This window comes from Pezoporus occidentalis, unplaced genomic scaffold (assembly GCF_034315485.1).
Source record: "Pezoporus occidentalis ecotype Australia unplaced genomic scaffold, CSIRO_AGI_Poc_V1 ctg72, whole genome shotgun sequence".
Lineage (NCBI taxonomy): Eukaryota > Metazoa > Chordata > Aves > Psittaciformes > Psittacidae > Pezoporus > Pezoporus occidentalis.
The window spans coordinates 656,792-676,287 of NW_026916072.1; the positions used below are offsets into that span (position 1 = coordinate 656,792).

The window sequence follows — 19,496 nt, forward strand, 5'->3', positions numbered from 1 at the left end:
GAAATCATTAATACAGATAAATGGTACAAATAGCTGTACCTTGTCATCTGCTTGGAAAAGGAGCTTATGTGCTTTCCAGATCTGTTTGATTCTTGTGGGATAAATTAGTAAAGAGACTTTTCTGCTCATTGGCCCAAGTGACTTCTTTCTGCTAGAAACCTGCTGTGGAACATGAGCCAGCAGAGAGCACGCTGAGATGACCAAGGTAGTTTAGGTGATCCGGTCCTCTCAGTAGATAAGACAAGAACCAAGTAGGGATTTGTGGAAATGGAAATCACATTAAAAACATGATTTTACAACATCTTTGAAACTTTTAATTAAAAAGCCCCGATCTCCTTTTGGCAGACTGTTCCTGGAAAATAGCAAACTGGAATGCAGTGAAAATGAAAACAACGTTCTTGGCCAGGGTGGAAGTGGGACCGTTATATATCGGGCACGGTACCAAGGAAAACCAGTGGCTGTGAAGAGATTTCAGATTAAAAAATACAAGGGTTCTCCCACTTCAGCTGCAGGTACAGTGAACAGCATTGGTGTAGGGAATCAGCTCTTGCAGGCTGCTATCCCAAGCTAAGACCAAAGACGCTTTGCTCTCCCAAAGTGCTGGCAGCACCTGTTTAAATACAGCTATGAAATATATAGCAAAATTGATGTGTTTCCATGGAGGAGGAGGGTGCATCTTCGAGTTCTTCATGAAAGCACTTTAGCAATGAAGATCATTGGCACTACTGGAAGCATCTCTCCTGCTGGGTGGACTCAGGATGCCAAGGCAGAGCCCTTGATTGGGGTGGGAAGTAAGATTTCATCTCCTGTTCCCAAGCTATTTGGCAATGAGAAGTGTGGATTTGCATGGGCTTGTACTAAGGGCTTGTGAGTCTCTGCCTCTGAATAAGTCTTTTACTCCATCTGTGCCAGCAGCTACAGAAAGCAAATTGGAAATCCTCAGGCTGCCAGCTCCTTTAGGCAGGGACAGGCTCTAGTACTGCACATGCTGTCTGTCAAGTCCAGATTTCCAGCAGAGCCTCAGTCCATGGACAAAGGAAAGGGAAAAGTGCCTCATTTTCCTCATTTTTGTTCCCGAACCCCTGAGCTGTGGATCAGCTGCTGTCACAGTGACAGAAAACCTTGGGAAAGACCAAGCCTGCCTGAGCAGCCTGTGGTGGCCTGTGCCAGAAGGGCAGTTACTGTGAAGTGTCCCTCTTCTGGCAGGGCAGCTGGGGAAGGGTAGGGAAGACTCCTTTCACCAGAGGGTTTGCAATGTGACATCCATACCCAGAGAGTCCCTGCTTCAGAAAGCACAGTCCCTTACAACCCAAACCGTTCTGTGATGCAACTTAAAGCCTAGTTATTGGTGTAACACCACAAGCTGCCTTCCTCCTCTGGCATTTGCTCAGTGATTAGCACCTTGCAAAGAGTTTCTGACTTGGTTTCTCAGCTGGGGAGTAAGAAGGGGTTTGTGTGTCTTGCCAGATACCATGCTGAAACACCTGAGAGCCATGGATGCCATGAAGAACTTCTCAGAGTTTCGCCAGGAAGCCAGCATGCTCCACTCGCTGCAACACCCCTGCATCGTCTCCCTTATTGGCATCAGCATCCATCCTCTCTGCTTTGCCTTAGAGCTGGCCCCCCTGGGCAGCCTCACCACTGTATTGTCTGAAAACTCCAAAGGTAAAAACAGGGTCTTCCTCCTGGGAGAGCTCATTCTCTGAGTCGTGATAGTGGCAAATGGTCAACAGCATTTAAATTACTGCCTGGTTTACTAGAGGGGCTTTTTTTCCAGACTAGGGGAAGTGGGAGGGATGGAATTGCTCTTAAACCATGCCTTTGGGAACCTAGTAAAAGTTGATGCTCAGGATTTTCAAGCCTATTTTGGAGACCTGGATTTTCAATTTCTCTGCAAATTAAAAAGTGCATCTCTCTTCAGTGCTGCATGGGGAATGCTGTGTTCATCCCCCTGCAGATGGGTGTCTGGCACTCTGAATTCCCTCATAATTATCTGTACTTCTGTCACTGTCAAATGAATGACACTAATTCCCAGATAGGTTGAGGCCATCTGACCCTCTTGGCACCTTGGCTTTGTGTCAGCTTTCGGTAAGACACTAATTCTAACCAGAAGACTTAGGGGTTTAGAAGTGAAAGGGTTTAAAAAAAGAATCTAATAGAACTGTCAGATGTGAATAGTAACATGAACAGTGTCACTTCACGTCCTGACATTGAGTGATGTTTTAAAAGGTTGTTAGTTATTGCTCTGAGTTTAAAAGAGAAAGGAGGGGGTGAAAAAAGCAGTTGTTGCAATTACAAGAACTGAAGACAGGCTGTTCCTTTGGGCCAGGGTCTTCCTTTGTGCCACTGGGACACATGCTGACACACAAAATAGCGTACCAGATTGTAACGGGCCTTGCCTACCTGCATAAGAAGAACATCATCTTCTGTGACCTGAAGTCAGACAACATTCTGGTGTGGTCCCTGGATGTCAAGGAGCACATCAACATCAAACTCTCTGACTATGGGATCTCCCGGCAGTCGTTCCATGAAGGCGCGCTTGGCGTGGAGGGCACACCAGGATACCAAGCTCCTGAGATCAGGCCTCGCATAGTCTATGATGAGAAGGTAACTGTGGTGTATCCAGAGGGGCAGCTCCTGTGCGACAGCAGTGGGTGCTGGCTTCATGCATGGGGCTGAATTCCCTTACACATGCATGGTGTGCAGCACTGGCTTTCCCACTGTGACCTTCCTTCCTTCCTTCCTTCTCCATTCACCAAGAGGGGTTTGCCTTGTTTTTTCCTCTGCTTCTGGCTCTAGGTGGACATGTTCTCATACGGGATGGTCCTGTATGAGCTGCTGTCCGGTCAGCGGCCTGTGCTAGGACAACACCAGCTCCAGATTGCAAAGAAGCTGTCTAAAGGGATCCGTCCTGTTCTTGGGCAGCCAGAAGAGGTGCAGCTCTATAGGATGCAGGCACTCATGATGGAGTGCTGGGACACTAAGCCAGAAAAGGTACAAGAGAGCCCTTTTGTGACCAGTGTTTTCTGATCTTACAGCTACAGGGATCCAGCAGCCTTCTTCACACAGGATTGCTGAGCTTGTTCTTGGTACAGCAGACAGCTTGTTTGCCCGTTTACTGCTCCTGCTGATTTAGCCCAGAACTGCTCTTGACTTAAATGAGAGTTTTATGAACGAAATGGTAGCAGATTGGTGGCCTTAGTGTAGTGACATGAAGGTCCCTTGATGTCAGTGGCAGTTAGGGTATTGATTTCACCAGGGCAAGAGGTTACCCGTGATTTCTACAATACTATGCTGTGAGTGTAACTACAAAGATTTCCAAACCCCTGAGATTGTGAAAGGCAGTGTGAGGAATAAAAGGGTTCAAAATATGAGAAAAGGATGATGCTGCATTGTGTTTTTCATTAATTACAAGTTGGTGTTTAATAGCTGATGTCCTGCAGACAAAGGTCAGCTTGACTCACAGCTGTTAGTCATGGCAATGACAGTGGGGCAGCTTCCAAAATCCATAAACTTGAAGCAATGAATTGATGAAATGTGTAAGAGAATCACTGATCAAACCATGGAAGTACAGAAGAGGTTTGGCTTCAGTGGGGTACAGAGGATGCTAAGAACCAATGAGGTGGGATTTCTAAGGAGAATTTGGTGCAGATTTGAGAAAGTAGCAGATGCCTTTATTGCAGAAGGCCACTTCCTGGCTCTCCAGCTTTAATAATTATTAATTATTGTAATTCTTTTATGATCTGGACCTCCAGCTGTCTTGCGTGACATATGCCTTTCCTTTTTCCTTTCCCCACAGCGTCCACTGGCCATTTCTGTGGTAGGACAGATGAAAGATCCTACCTTTGCAACATTCATGTACCTGCTATCCTGTGGGAAGCAGTCCTCCTTCTTCTGCTCCCAAGGACAGGATTACACTGTGGTGTTCTGGAATGGGAAGGAAGACACCAGGTGAGACAGCTCATATTTGTAATTTCTCTCTTTCTTTCTTCTTCTTAAGTAAAAACCCTTCAGCATCTTCACTTCATGCCTCTGGGAGGGAGGTAAAGAGAAGGTGAAAGTGGATTTGGGTGAGTGCCAAGGATACGGTGAACACTGTTTTCCCAAACTCTTTTAATTGCGAACAGTGGTTGCTTTATAAAGGCTATTTAATGAGCTTAACTCAGCTTCAGTTAATATGAGGAGAAGCTTAGGGCAGCGCAGTGATTCACACACACAGGATGAAGCATTTGTACATGAGAACAGACATGTTCTGCCTCCCCTAATGAGGCCATTTAACACTAAACCTTTCCTAATTGCGACTGCAGTTCCATCTCCGTTCTGCAGAGCAATTAAGCACATGCTTAAATCCTATTGAAATCATCAGGAGTTAACCACATGCCTGAAGCTGTGTGTGCATCCAAGTGTATACTGCCAGTAAAATGTGTGCTGTACTGAATAGGCATGTGCTTAAAATGTTATTAAACTGTGACTGAGATGATGGCATTTTGCTCAGCCGTATGTGACCCGTGGCTAGTTAGGTTTATTTTTATGGATGTTACTGATTTTTATAGCCTCAGTCTTCTTTGGAAACAGTCACAAACTGATCTAAATTTTATATTAATGTGTTCATTATTTGCAACCATTAACCTAATGGGAAAGGGACGTGATTTGTTTATGAACACTTTTCTTTGCTCTTCGTGGTGCCTGCTCAATCGTTCAGTGCAGACAGTACAAGTACTCCTGCTAAAACTGTTGAAACACATGGGACTCACAGATGTAATTTGAATGCATGGATGTTGTCCAGATATTCACAGCAATATATCTCAGTGAATCTGCTTCCTGACTGGACAATCCACTTGCTGGAGACTGCTGAATAACAAATTACTTGTATGTGACAGATTTCAGGCTGTGTAATTGCTCTTGCCACAGTTGGTAAAACATCTGGGGCTCACAGATGTGGGTGTGAATATCCAGTTATTGTTCAAACATACAAACCCAATAAACTCCCCAAACAACATACGTGTAGTTACAAAAATATTAATCAGTCATGTTTAGAAATCATTTTATCAGGTTACAGGTCTTTGCTCTTACGTGGAAGAATCATGCTCTTCTGTTTTATGTACTAGAATAAGTAATGAAGCCAGATAATACTAAGGCAGTGAACTTGGAAAATGAGCACATATTCTCTGGAGAACCTAATGGGCAAGACGGGCTAAGACCTCGCAGCTATTAATTACTATTAATAGCTAGTAATACTGCTGTTCAGCTGGAGCCATTTGTCTCACAGCTGAATTATAGTAACCACGTAAGTTCTCCTCATCCATTTCCACACAAAGTCAGATAGCTGAGTTTAAATCTTCATAGAAACAATTGCATATCTGCCCCCTGAGGAAGACTTGTGGCACATCTGTATTTCTCTTGCTTTACAATGGCCACTTGGAGGGTTGTAGATCCTTGCAGCATCAGGCACATCTGGACAGTCATGTTACAGCTTGGCCACAAATGCCACGTACCATCCTGGCTGGATGCTGGCTATAGGAAATTGTTATTTGCTCCTTTCAGAAACTACACAGTGGTGAACCTGGAGAAGGGAGTCATAGAAGTGGAGCGGATGAGCTGCCCAGGAATGAAGCTATGCTGCCAACTCAAATTTCAGAATGCCCTCTGGGCTGCCACAGAGGTGAGTGTTGGTTGAGTCCATGTGCCCTGCTCAAGAAGGATCCTCATTAGAAGAGACACGAGTGAAGAGAAAGAGCTTAGTAAAGCTGAGAGCGTTTGAGACCATGGGCGTCTCGGATGAGCAGCGTGACGTTGCATCTGCTGCCTTTGGGTGTATTGTTTCTACATGTCAGACAGCTGACACCTAGATCAAAATCGTGCCTCCTGGTGTTCAAAGCAATCGTGGGAACTTCAACTTTCCAAGGCAAAACTCTCTGGATTGTAGCATATCCGTACCCAGGGTTTCATCTGGGAAATGTCCTTATCTGTAGGCGATAAAGGGAAGCAGTGAAAGAAACCATGCATGGAAGGGTGGGGTTTTGAAAGAGGCCCGAGGGATTTGAAAGTTGGTGGGAAATGGGTACCCAAGTTTTGTGTTCACCATGGAAAACTGCAGCGAGAAATATAAGAGTGAGAGAGCATGGCTGATGTATCCCTCAGAGCCCCTGTCCTGTCACAAAGGGCTGTGTTAAGTGTCAGCCAGTCCCAACACAATCATTTGACACAAAGCAAGTTAAAAATAGCTGAAACAAACTGAAATGTTCCTGAAGTTCAGTGTTTCATTGTGGGAAAGAAGGTCACATTTACTGAGTAAATGATTTGTGTTGCTTAATTCACTCCACCCTAGGATAGGTGCTGTAACTGAGTGAGAATACAGCTTTTTTCCCCATAAGCAAATAAGACATATTGACCTTTTCTGTTCCCAAATGGAGGTAGAGTTCAGATATTCCTCTTTTTTAATGACAAAAATGATAGAAAAAAATAGAATTCAAAAATCTTGATGATTTTTTTCTCCCACCTTTTCAATAAAAATGAAATGTGCTGCTATTCCCTTAACTGGGTGGTCTGTGTCAGTTTAGTAGATTTATGAGGTATGGAGCAGGCATAATTCCACGTACAGTGTAATACTGGCTTTCCTTGGATTGACAGATTCATGCAAAATAGCATGTTTCAGTTGTCTTGGCACGTTTGGGGTTTGTGCAGTCAGGGTTATCAAATGCTGCTTTTTGATGTGGTGATAAAACACCTGTAGTGGTGATTTTGGTGGCTTCTGGATAGCACATACACTGCCCACAGCTCATCCTGCGGAAGGTAGTACCTGCTTTCTATCCTGTGGTCTCCAGGGAAAACAAAGAGAAAGCCAGGCTTTGGATATCAAGTGAAAAATGGTTTTGGAACCAGTTTGATCCTGTTCAGGTATTAAAATATGAAAAACATGAAAGATTATTAGAATTTACAGAGTTTTATGTGTTCTTTCACAGGACCAGAAGATTTCTGTGTACGGGTTGCAGGGCATGTGTCCTCTAAAGACTCCACAGAAGTGTTTAGACACTCCTGCTACTGTGAGCTGCTTTCTAGTAATGCCCATTGTCAAAAAGGTAAGGAGGAACCTAAAGGGAAAGGGGCATTTGTGGGACTAAGCCAAGCTGCCAGAGTCTGTGTGGCTCGTTGCTAGCTCATGTTGGACTTTGCAATGCCCAGGAACATTTTGGCAGCATGGGGAGAAGGCTTCCAGATCTTTGTGCCTCTGCCAGAAGACAGAGGTGTGGGCAAGAACCTGAGTCAGGGGACCAATGCTGGCACTTCCAAGCCTGCTGAGAAAATGGTCAAAATAGATCAAATTCCTCTGCAAGGAAGTTTTCCAGCTGTGTTTCCACATCACTGGAAGACAATCTTTAGGCTGATCAAGCAAAGTAGAGAGGACATGAAACAATAATTAGAATGGAGATTTGTCAACTGCTGATGCAGGGTTTGAGTATCCTGTATCCTAGCTCTGGTAACTACTCTTTCCCTGGTGTGTGTGCATCCTGTCATTTGTGTACACAATCATCTTGATAATAGTGTCTAGGCTCAGCCACACTTCTCTTTTGGTTTTGAATGAGAACACATGGGTAATACAGCTCGTGGGGGTAATAATCTCATAGATAATACAGGTAGTTACAGGTAATAGCAAGAGTTATATATTATCTAGTTCTGGAATTGCTAACATCCAGTTACTGGCAAGAGAAATGGGACATGACTGCCTATCGTGCAAGTCTCGGGAGATGTATAAAAACTGGTGTGGGGCTAAAGTACCTCTGGTTGCTTACAGCCACCTCAAGTGAAAACATGTGATTATGTTCCAGCATTGTTGGTAGCTGTGTAGTTTCTGCAAATGCCAGCAGACTGGTAAGTGTCTAAAAGCTCAGTACGGAGCAGCTCTCAGAGCAACAGTGGAGCTGCTTTATGCCACATGCCCGTTCCGCGTTGCTGTCCATTTCTGGCTCCAACTGAGGCATCGCTGCAGACTGACTCTGAGGCAGATGGTTAGTGTAAGGTGTACTGCTTCACTTCCAAACATGGTGTCAGGAGGACTAAAGTAGGGCATAGATGTGAAGCTGGCAGAGGGATGAGTTTCACCGGCCGGGAGGCTGCATCTCTCAGCTTGCTTTGGCTCCCAGACCTGGAGTTTCATTTCTGATGTGCAGGGCAAATTTCTTTTTCATGCTGCCTGAGGTTTTGTCCAGGACAGTCGAACGAGTCTTTCGCTTTCAGCTTTTCCACTGTTCTACAGCTTGCAAAGCCATTCCTCAAGGGTTACGAGTGGCTTTATGTCTCCTGGTTTCTATTTCCAGTTTGTGGCTTGCCTAGAAAATGTCATAAATAATGCCAGGCCCTACAATAGTAATATTGAGTCTAGACACCTCCCTTCCTCCCCCGACCCTACCCAACCTTCCAGAAATCCACATCCCTTCGGTGTACTCCTTCTTAGTTTATTGGACTTACTTTTTCCTCTCTCCTTTCTATGAATGAGCTTGGCAGTGAAATAGCCAGAGCAGCAGCCATAGGGATGTGCAGACCAGGTTGGCAAGAAACTAAACCGCTTTTTGAAGGAGCCAGTTCTTCCAGCAAAGCTCAGTGGAAAGCTTACACTTGTCAAACTCACTGTACGGCGCAGGGAGCTGTATCAGAGCTATCACACAGCCATTATTGTCCAGTGGAGAACAGAACTTCCCGCATTTCCCTGGGAAGAAAGCCTTTAGCTGACGAGATGTGAGGTAACTTGCAGTCAGAGAATTGCTGAGGGATGTTGCTGGGAAGGGGAATTCTTTACGACTGCCTTGGGAAGACTGATCCAAAAGAAATAGTTTCCAAAACTTGGTTTCTCATCCAAAGGAAGCATCATGGAAATTTAAAAGCAGCAGAGAGGGCCCCAGAATCCAAAACTCTCCCGCCAAGGAAAAAGTCTTGTACAAGTTTAAGCTTTTTTTGTTGCGTGCTTTCTGTCACCAGCATCACTGCGTTTGGCAAACAAGAACATTTCCTTTCAGAAAAAAAAACCCAAATAAGCAAATAAACAGGTTAAAAAGAGCAAAACAAGATGCTTTCTGAATTGGTTTGCAGCATTCTTACGAGGAGATGTTGAGGGAGAGGGAAACCTGAATGGTTCAAGACTCTGGCCCCTTGCAGGAACCTGGAACACATGGAAACAAAAGCTGCATTTAAAGGCTGCAGCCTGCTGCGGCGTTCACTGCCAGCAGTGCCAGACCCTGCGGGGAGGAGAGGAGGAGGTGACCAAGGCTGGGCTGTTGGGGGCTGTATTTTTCTTCTTAACCTGCTCCTGATGGCTCCAAGCCTTGCACTGTCCTTAGCTACGAGAACAGGACGTCTGGAGCCAGCTCATCTCCTGCACATCACATACCATCCCAGCCCCGCTCGGAGGCCTTCCTCCCTGGCACAGTGGGACTTCTGGCAGGACGGAGACTTCAAATGCAGTTTTGTTGCTGTGTGTTTTTGTTGGCTCTTTATGGAGCCCAAATGTTGAAAATGAATTCTGAGAAAGTTACTTAAGGTTTCTGGAGGCTCTTGCCCTGCCTGCCTCTGGGCACTGCTGTAATACCCTCATTTGAAGGCTGCACTGGCACCTAATGAAGTCTGATGGGTTAATGGAACCCATGGGTGGTGCCCTTCGCCATGGTCTTCTGTGAAATGGTCAGTCCCTTGTCTCAGGGAAGGGATGGCAGGCTTGGGCTTTTCTCAGCACTTGAGCACTCCTTGCTTCTTAAACAAAGAGGTAACAACAGTGGCTGGATAGAAACAGGTCCCAATAGCCAAGGCAGTGAGCAATCACCACCCCAGAGCACAAAATAACTTCCAGATTTGCTTCCCCCATTGTGTTTTTCCAGCCATGGCTAGCATTTGGTATCACTGGTGAAGCTGGGTGGGGATCAGTGATGCAGCTCTGCCTGGTAACAGCGCTGATTGCTCAGTCCTGGGGCAATCTGGCCTGTGGAACCCCGAGTGAAGCTGGGTTCTGTTCTGCAGTAGCTGACACTAATAAACTAAAATCAAAATACTTTTTCTGAAGCCTGTGCTTGGGTAATTCACTGATTTCAGCTCATATGAGACAAAATGACGGAGATCTCTGGAGACTTTAAGCGTCCTGTGTCACACTAAGAACAGCTCACATTGCCATAAACTGCGTTACGGTTAATGTCAGATATTCCCATCTAAAATCCTCTGGTTTTAGTAAAAGTACCTATTGTGCAGGGTCTGAAAAAGAGTTGGCCCATCTTCACCAGAGAAATGTGGGCTGCTCTGCTTTGTTTTGTTCTGTTTTAAACAGTCAAACTCCTTTCCAAAGGAAGAATAACCCAAAACCCAGCTTGTGCAAAGCATTGTGCCATGTTCCAGCCTACTGACGCAACTCCCTGGCAAAGCCACGTCCAGGAGCCTTTGCACCAGATCCACATGGCAGCAGGGACATGGCACCAGACACTACAGGCCTTTTGGGTTTCTTTTAATTAGTGGTTAGAGCATTGGGACTGGACTGAGTTAAAGTCCAGGTCCCATTTCACAACTTTCCACTTGCTTCCCTACTTTTTCCCATTACAGTAAAGTTCTGCTGTGACTTGGATTAGTCATACGGGCTCAGCACACTCAGGGTTTTACTCATACTTTGTATGCAGGATAATGGCTTTTTATCCAAGACTCTTAATAAGCCTTGCAAACAGTGCAATCAATTAAACTAATACTTACCCTCTGCTATCTGCCCCCTTGATATCTGAGAGCAATTCAAGACATGATTTTGGCCTCTCTGGGTTTAAGCAGCCTGGGACCTGTCTTCTAGGTCTGGCACAGCCAAGATCCCTGGAAAGACACAGGTTTTCCCTTAATTTACGAGCAGCAAGAGGTGATGCTGAGTCTGCAGCCTGTCTCGCTGCAGAGGGGTGAGCTTGTGTCCTTCAGCTGGTGGTGCTGTCTGGTTTGTTCACTTTGCCTTGCTCAATCCAACCAGATTGTAACAACAGCAAAAAAGCCCTGGGCAAAGGGTCTTTATATAGAATTTATTGCTCCACAGGGAGGAAATGGAAAGGCCTTTGAGGTGGGTATTGTTTTATCTGCCTCGCAGATGGGGGAGTTCCTGGTACAGACCCAAGGTCATGGGGAGTTTTACTCCCCAGAGATTAATTTCCCAGTCTGTTTAACAGCGTTTGCACGGCTGGGATGAGCTGGAGGAGTCGGAGACCTGGCGAGCCGTGTCCTCCTCACCGGCTCCTGTCCATGGGACGTGGCTGCATCCACTGGAGCGGGGCTGCAGAGCAGCACGGAGCCACGGCTCCTGCAGCCAGCACACCTGTACGGTTAGGGGCAGGTTTTTAACCACCTGCAGGTTTGTTCGTGGCACTTGGAATCCGCTTTGCTGAAGTGCTGCTGCTTCAGTGCCCTTCACTGGGGTCTCTCTGAGCTGGCAGGATCCCAGAGGGTGTCCCTGGGAGGAGCAGGGCTGTCAAAGCAGCAGACATCGGAGGCAGAGCGATCACTGTGTGCTCCTGTTTGCCTCCCTCTCTTTCCTTTTCTACTGCGTGCCTTCTGTTCCTCTCCTGCCTACACTGATAGCAGTAGCTTTTACTCCTTTTTGGAAATGAGCCGGGTTTCTACAGCTGGATTCATAGGATCATGATGGCAGTCTCTGAACATACTCCAGCTTGAATTTGTTAACCTTCAGGGCAGGCTGCCAGGTCTGTCTGTCCTCCCTTGCCAATAAAGAGAGGTAATACTGGGTGAGAGGAGTATGGCTCTGCAGCAGCTTCTATGTAATGCCTTCTTTTTATGTTGCTGTTATCACTGAGTGATTTGGGTAAGTTACTGGTGTACTTGTAGAATTGAGAGAGGCAGCCAGAGCCTCTGGGACTGAGAGCTCTTGTAGTGAATGATGCATCCCTGGCAGTGTTCAAAGCCAGGTTGGACGGGTCTTGGGCAACATGGTCTAGTGTGAGGTGTCCCTGCTCACGGCAAGGGGTTAGAACTGAATGGCCTTAGGGTCCTTTCCAACCCAAACCATTCTATGATTGCAGAGAAGTAAAGAATCCAATGGTGATTCTGCTGTCTGTTCCTTGCAGAACTCGTACGTGGTGCTGGCTGGTTTGTCGGATGGGCTCGTAGCAGTGTTTTCAGTGTCGCAGGGCATCCCAGGGGACAGCTGCTCCTACCTGTGCTCCCACACGGCAAACAGGTCCAAATTCAACATTCCTGACGACGACCCCCGGCAGAACCCGTACCCCGTGAGGGCCATGGAGATCGCCAGCAGCGGGGCCGAGGTCTGGTACAGCAACGGCCCCGGCATCCTCATCATAGACTGCGCCTCGATGGAGATCAGCAGGAGGCTGGAGCCCTTCAGCCCGCCCTCGGTGATCACATCCATCGCCTGCAACTCCGAGTGTCACGGCGAGGAGGTGGCGTGGTGCCTGGACAATAAAAGCAACTTCCTGGTGATGTTTCACGTTGCCACCTACCAGCTCTGCGCACGCTACTTCTGCGGGGACTGCAGCCCCCTCAGGGACATGTTCACAATCCAGCAGCCCTCAGCACCCATCCCAGCTACAGCACCCATCAACCACAAAGCGATGGAGAGCAGCCCGCTGGCGGACGTGAGCGTTATGTACAGCCCGGAGGGTGGCACCCAGATCCTGAACCACCAGGACTCACTCACAGATTATTGCTCTGTGTCTTCCTACTCCTCCTCGCCTCCTAACAGGGTCGCCCGGTGCCCCTCCAGCCTGCCCAGCTCACCCACGAGCTCCTCCAGTGCACTCCTCTCCATTGATTTTGAGGAGTCTGGCAAATTCCATGAGCTGAAGGCTTCCCTGGATCACGATGCTGTGCCTTTGGGGGACAACATGCAGCAGCACCTCCAAGCTGTCAAGATCATTCCAGTAAAAGACCTCATATGGATCCCCAGGTAAGCGGGTCACTTATCAAAGAACTTCATCAGAATCCCTGCTGGGCTGAGGGTGAGATTATCCCAGGCTAGCTCAGGAGCTTCTGCATTCCCAGCATCATTCACCTGCACTAAAAATACAAGGCACTTTGCTCCCAGTACAATGTTACATCGATTTTCTACCCCTTGTTAAAGCTATTTGGTGTTGAGCAGCATGGCCACATCTGGGGTCATCCCAGATTGATTTCAGCAGAGTGAGAAGGTGGGTGGTAAGACTCAAAGGTGTGGTTCCTCAGCTACTGAGGTAACAAAAACCAGCAGGCAGCTTCCTTGCTCACACACGCAGCCTTGCAAATCCTGTTGTCTTTTGTTGAGCTGATGGAAACCACTGGGAATCTGATTAGGCCTGGCCTGGGGGCTCTCACTGTAGTGGATTCCAGATGCACCTCGATGGCATCAGAGCCCCTTTTCCCTGCAGAACGCTGTATGACTGCAGGAGGAGTTGCAGCAGAGGATGGGTACCCAGCACGGATCTTCCTCAGCAGTTCCCATTGTGGAATACCTGTGACCTCTCCCTTGTTTCTGTTCCAGGAGAGGAGGGGATGTCATCGTGATCGGGCTGGAGAAGGAATCGGGCACCCAGCGGGGCAGAGTGATCGCCGTGCTGAAGGCTGGGGAGCTGGCTCCCTACGGGTGAGGATGGGGCAGTGGCCATCGCACCGGGGGCACAAGGGCACTGGGTGGCAGAAAGTGGCTCTGCAGGCTCCTGTGAGCTTCCTCTTGGCTTCCAGCAGCATCTGAGAAGGTCCCAGATAGAGGAGATGCAGGTGGTGGTTGTACATCAAGGCATCTGCTTGCTCTTAGAGCACGATATAGGTGAGGGGAAGGCACCGGGACCGCAGCCTGGTCTCCAAGAGCCACAGAGACCAAGTACCCCATAACGAGACAGACGGGACCATCGTGCACAATGCGATGAACGTTGGTCTGATCCTGCCTGGTGCTGGGCCCCGGTGCTCTGAGGGCACCTGGCAGAGGAGCAGTGGAGCTTGGCAGCCTCCGGCCCCGCGCTCAGAACAAGAGGGGTATTTATGCAGAGCGCGGTGCTTGTCTGTGGCTGCATTCACGTGGATCAGGTTGATGTTCTGGCTCTAAATGAGCACCTTTGTGCTGTCGGCAGTGACGGGCCGGGGGGAGGCTCCTGGAGCACAGGGGGGAGCAGTTGCATGCATTAACTGAAATGTTTCATACACTGAACAAGGGTCCAAGCAAATAAATGGCTGCTGGAGAGAGGGGGGTGTTCCTGCTGATCACTTAAATACCAGTCTGGGATTGTGCTGGCTATGTCCACACAAATGGAGGTTAAGGGTTGCGAGGGATTATACATTATCATTTATTACCACCACACAAACACAGCCAGAGATCAAAGCTCTCCTGCCATTCCCTCTGCTTTCAGTGTGAGTGTCCTTATCAGCTAGCTGGGAGTAGAGCATCATCTTTATTGCTCACGGGTAATCTTTAGGGTGATTTTGCTTTACCCACAGTAGGTGTGGAGTTGAGGCGAAGCAAAGCGATGTTGACACCTCAGGCTTGCCCTGCTTTGCTGGTTCAGGCACAACGACCACTGATTCACCCTGTTTTACCAGCAGGATAAAGACCAACAGTGCAGCCTCCTCCAAGGGCAGGGCAGGGTGGGGAGGTGAGGGAAGGGAGGTGCTTTCTTAGGGGCAGTTTGTGATAGGACCAGCTGCCAGGGACAACCCTTGTCGCCAGTTCCCCCCATCTGGGGCCTCAGTTTGGGGCCAGTCTTCTCCCATCTGCTGTCAGAGTGGTAGACAGAGGCCAGCAAGGGCTGGACTCCTGTTGTAGAATCACAGACTGGTTTGGGTTGAAGGGACCTTAAAGCTCATCCACTTCCAACCCCCTGCCACAGGCAGGGACACCTTCCACTAGAGCAGCTTGCTCCAACCTGGCCTTGAACACTGCCAGGGATGGGGCAGCCACAGCTTCTCTGGGCACCCTGTGCCAGCGCCTCAGCACCCTCACAGGGAAGAACCCTGAACCCTGCAGGGACAAAAGCATCACCTTCTGCCAGGCCTCATCCCCGTGGGGTACCTGCAGGGCAGCTGCTGCTGTCTGATCAGGTAACACGCTCAGACACCAGGAAGGGAAGCACACTCAGTGTGATGCTGTCACACGGGACTCCTACAGCAGCCTTGTGGATCCCTGTGCTGTTGCCCCAGCCATGCCTGCAGGCTGGGCTCCATCCCACTCCCACAGGCTGTGGAAGCTGTTGGCAGCCTATAGCTGTGCCATGATGGAGCCGTATTCAAAATGCCCAGCTGGCAGCAGGCAAAAGAGTGTGGATGGAGGGCAACCTCAGAACGTCCCGCAGAGGAGCACCCACCAGCATGTTTGGGCACCCTTTAGAAACCCTTTTCCACATCACTGAGCCGCTTGCTTCTGCCTTGCCGTGGTTCCTGATCCCTCTCTTTGTCACGTTCTCCTTTCCCATGGATTTGTAGCTCATAAAGAGATTCAGTAGCTGGAAGGGAAGCGTGTGAGTCAGTGCATTACCCCGTGAGCGGCCACGCGCTTTGCGAGCAGAGCTCTGACGCCCTTCTCCGCTCTGTCCTTCCTTGCGCAGGGCGCTGGTGGATGCTGCTCTCATAGCAAAGGACACAGTTGTGTGCTGCTTCCAGAACGAAACCACGGAGCGGTGCCTGGCTGTCTGGAGGGGCTGGAGCGCCAGAGACTTTGACATCTTCTACCAGGCCTACGAAGAGCTGGGAAGGCTCGAAACCTGCATGAGGAAAAGGAGGTAGTGCCTGCAGCGCCGGGGCTCGATGGGAGCATCCTGCTCCGAGTGTGCCTGGACCCCGAGAGGCAGGGGACGAGGGGTGGGAGCAGGGGAAAGGTTTGCTGCTAAGGACCACTGTGGGGTTCCCGTGGCTGGAGCCCCATCAGGGCTTTGGGGACTGAGGGGACCAGTGTGAGTGGAGCCACCTCCCTGCTCTCTTGCTCCATGCACTCTCCCCTGCAGTAATGGAGAGCAGGAGGTGGAGGTGCCTCTCTTACAGTTTCTTCTTCCCCATTTTAAACTCCTTCATCACCTTCAGCATGCCCTGGCTGCTGCTGCTGCTGCTGCTGCTTTATGATGTCTGTTGTCAGCCGGGAGAACACCGGTACCCCCATGGGGCTCCTCCTGGGAGCCTGAGCATGTTGTGGTCCTCACTGCCTGCTGGCCGGCAGTGCGGCTCACCATGGGACCCTGCATCCCGCTCTGTGGGACAATCACCCCCTCCATGGGACAATCCACCCCACTGGAAGCGCTGCGGAGCTGCTGCCCACATCCCTGCTTGTGTGTCAGAGGCTGCTTCAGGTGCGGCCCCCGTTGTGACTGCTGTGCAGACACACAGCGTTGAGCTGTGGCTGGCCACGTTCCTGAAGGCTGTTGTGGCCCAGTGCTACTGTGAGAGAGCCTCAGATCAGCTGCCAGTGATCCTGCACAGCCTCGGTACGCGAGTGAGCTGGTTAATTGCACTGTTGCAAAGTCCGCTGTACATAGAGCCGATGCAAGCAAAGTCCCTCGGTTGGGGAGATGCTCGCTGGTGTGAGACAGGGAGCCCTTTAACCAGGAAGGTTTGAAAACTCCCTTTGCTCCACTCCTCTTGGTAAATGCACGTGGGAGTGTGGGGAATGCAATAAGCTTCATTTGCCTGTGTATCTGTGCAGCTTCTGTTCAGCACAGCTTTCACCTTATCTTTATTAGCCTGGGATGATGTACTGGCTCTGACTACAATTGCACTCAGTTATCCCAAGCATGTACAGCAGTGTATAAAGGGAGCCTGGCCGAGCACCCTGTATAAAGGTGTACAGTTGAATTTTGGACCTTCTTCTTTTCTATCCCGAGACACCCGTGTGAGCATCGGCAAGGCTGGCCAAGGCCGAGCGGGCAGGTTCGCGCTCTGGTTCACAGTTCTGGTGCAGGCTGCTAAAATCCCTTCCTCAGAACCAGGAGTGTATCTTCAAATAAACACGTTCCTCCCCACACCGGCACGGCACTGGTGGCACTCTTTATTGGCGTTGTCTCCATCCCCTGCAGCTCCTCCAGCGGCCGCTGCATCACAGGATCCCAGACTGGTTTGGGTTGGAAGGGACCTTAAAGCTCATCCAGTCCCAACCCCTGCCACGGGCAGGGACACCTTCCACTGGAGCAGCTTGCTCCAAGCCCCTGTGTCCAACCTGGCCTTCGCTCAGCCTTGCAGGTTTTCTTTGGGAAAACTCTGGAACAGCCACAGCCATTCCTCATCGTCCCCCTGGAGCAGCACAGCTTGGGCCCTGCGCTGCTTCCCCAGCCATGGTGGGGCTGCGGTCACAAAAGGGGCCTTGTTCCACTCCTTGCTGCCTGCTGGGAGCTGCTGCTGGGCACGGACACGACACGGACACAGCACGCACCTTCCCCAGCCACACCAGAACATCCCTGCCCTGAGCACCGCTCCCCAGCCGGGTCAGGGTGGTTGTGGGGGGAGCAGCGGGGCTGCAGCTGGGACCCAGGGGCCCTGCATGCGAGAAGGGGAGAAGCGCGAGGTCCCTGCTGCAGGATGGGCAGGAACCGTGTCCTGACCATCCCAAAGGTGACAGAGCCTGAGGCTGCTGTGGAACTCGGTGGAATCAGGGCTCCATTAACGCTGCGGGATGAAGCCTCAGGGGCAAAGCTAAACAGAAGTTACCACCACCACCACCACCCCCCTGCCAGCTCAGGTGTGATTCCAATGCTCGTTCCCAGCCCTCCCGCCTGCACTGCGGCAGGTACAGGCCAGCGGCATCGCCATGATCCCTGTGGAAAGCGCTGGAGTCAAGGCTAGAAGCAGGAAAAGCCTTTTTTTGGAAGCTGTTTGATTTCAGCCTCCAAACCCAATCCAGGGCAGGGGCCAGGTGGGGGATTATTCCTTCACCTGAGGAGAGATGAGAAAACAGCTCAGTTTCATTGTACCGACAGCACAGGCAGAGGGCTCAGGGAGGGAAACGGATGCTCCGAGATGAGATTAAAGCAACCAGTGACCACCTGGACCCTGATCACGGCCGGGGTTTGGCTGTTTCTTTGCTGGATGAAGAACAAGGGCCGGGTCCCAGCAGGGCTCAGCCTCACCCTTGCGAGGGGCCTCAGGTGCGAGGGGGCTGCAGCAGTGGCTGCTCCGTGTTCTGCTGCCGCTGGGATGGAGGAAATCGGCTCTCTTTGAGCAGGCTTTGAGGGACAGGAAATACCGTGGCTATTTCGGGCTGTCCCCGGCTCACCCCGGCCCCGCAGCACCCTCGGCTTCAGTGGCTTCATGGGCACAAGGGCCCTGGCTTTGGACTGCCACAGGCAGGAGGATGCTGCTCTGCCAGGGCCTGGGCACTGCATTTGGGCTGGTTTCTGAGCTATTGAACACTTCAGCATCTCCCGGCCCCAATGAACCTTCCTTGGGGGACCCATTGGGCTGAACCTCTGGAAAAGGGGCTCCTTTTGATGGCCACTGCGCTGATGTCCAGCCCTTATGGCTGCAGCGAGGGGGGCCCTGAGTGAGGACAGGAGTGGAAATTGGGCCCAATTCTACCAGAAACAGAAACCTGCCCTGTCTGCACCCAGCTTCTGGGGCCTTGGGAGGCAGCCGGAGCCATCGGGCAGCTCCATGGCCCATGGGGATGGGGCTGTGCTCTGCACTGGGGGTCACAGCACAGCGATCCTGGCAGTGGGCACCCGAGCAGGGCACGGACCTGCCCCAGGAGCTGCACATCTGCAGCCGTTCGGGTCCCCCGGGGCCATCCTGGTCCTGCCCCAGCTCCACCTTTCACTCCTGCCCGGCCCAAAGCACGGCGCCAACAGCCTTTACCTGCCCCTCCGGCAGCCCGTTTGCTTTGGAGGGTTGTTCTGGTGTGGAACTGCTTCCACCTGTGCCCTCACCATGAGCCCTCTATTGAACAGTCAATAAAGCCAAAGGCACCCTTACCTTTTGTGTTCCTTTCCTCATGCAGTCAGGGAGAAGCACGGCAAAGTTCTCCCAGCAGCCCCGATACCCAGGATGCTCAATTCCAGCATGCTGGAATGCTGGAGGGGATTCAGACCAATTAAAGTTAAGGGGGTTGATTGAGTTCAGGTGTGAAAGCAAACGCAGGCAGCCCAGTGCTGGCTCTGCAGGGGTTGGTTGATGTTAACTCAATAAAGGTGATTCAAAAGGTGATTCCTGGGCTGGAGGAGAGCCGGGAGGTGGCTCTGGGAGCTTGGAATGGCTGCGGACACGGTTCTTGCACTTGGGAAGGTGCCGGCAGCAGTCTGGACGTGAGGAATAGAAGTGCTTCTGGCAGCAGCAGCCGGGTGAGAGGCAGTGAAGGGATGGGGAAGGAGCCCTCATGGGATGTGGCTGTGTGCTGTGCTGGCTATGGCGGCTGGGATGTCCCCAGGGATGCCCATGCCCCATGGAGGGGCTGGCCCTGAACACCAACTGGGACCAAAACCCTGGATTTGCTCAGTTCAGGGCAGTAACCAGCACTGGGAGCACAGAGCTGGTATGAAAACATCCACTTAAAGCAGGCCCCAATGCAGGGCCCAGCTCTC

At 50.5% G+C, this 19,496-nt stretch overlaps 2 protein-coding genes across 3 annotated transcripts in view; one reads left to right on the forward strand and one right to left on the reverse strand.

Moving 5' to 3' along the window:
- Positions 1-15,994, forward strand: part of LRRK1 (leucine rich repeat kinase 1) — a 77,034-nt gene extending 61,040 nt beyond the window's left edge. For both annotated transcript variants that reach the window (XM_062642564.1, XM_062642565.1), the window contains 10 exons: positions 346-512; positions 1,468-1,665; positions 2,330-2,607; positions 2,800-2,994; positions 3,800-3,951; positions 5,545-5,662; positions 6,963-7,079; positions 12,084-12,922; positions 13,493-13,594; positions 15,546-15,994. In XM_062642564.1, the coding sequence (XP_062498548.1) occupies positions 346-512; positions 1,468-1,665; positions 2,330-2,607; positions 2,800-2,994; positions 3,800-3,951; positions 5,545-5,662; positions 6,963-7,079; positions 12,084-12,922; positions 13,493-13,594; positions 15,546-15,723 (2,344 nt within the window). In that variant the 3' untranslated portion in view covers positions 15,724-15,994. The remainder of the gene's footprint in view (positions 1-345; positions 513-1,467; positions 1,666-2,329; positions 2,608-2,799; positions 2,995-3,799; positions 3,952-5,544; positions 5,663-6,962; positions 7,080-12,083; positions 12,923-13,492; positions 13,595-15,545) is intronic.
- The window catches only part of SNRPA1 (small nuclear ribonucleoprotein polypeptide A'), a 116,606-nt gene continuing 98,487 nt past the window's right edge, over positions 1,378-19,496 (reverse strand). The window contains exon 8 of the mRNA XM_062642570.1: positions 1,378-1,390. Within this exon, the coding sequence (XP_062498554.1) occupies positions 1,388-1,390 (3 nt within the window). The 3' untranslated portion in view covers positions 1,378-1,387. The remainder of the gene's footprint in view (positions 1,391-19,496) is intronic.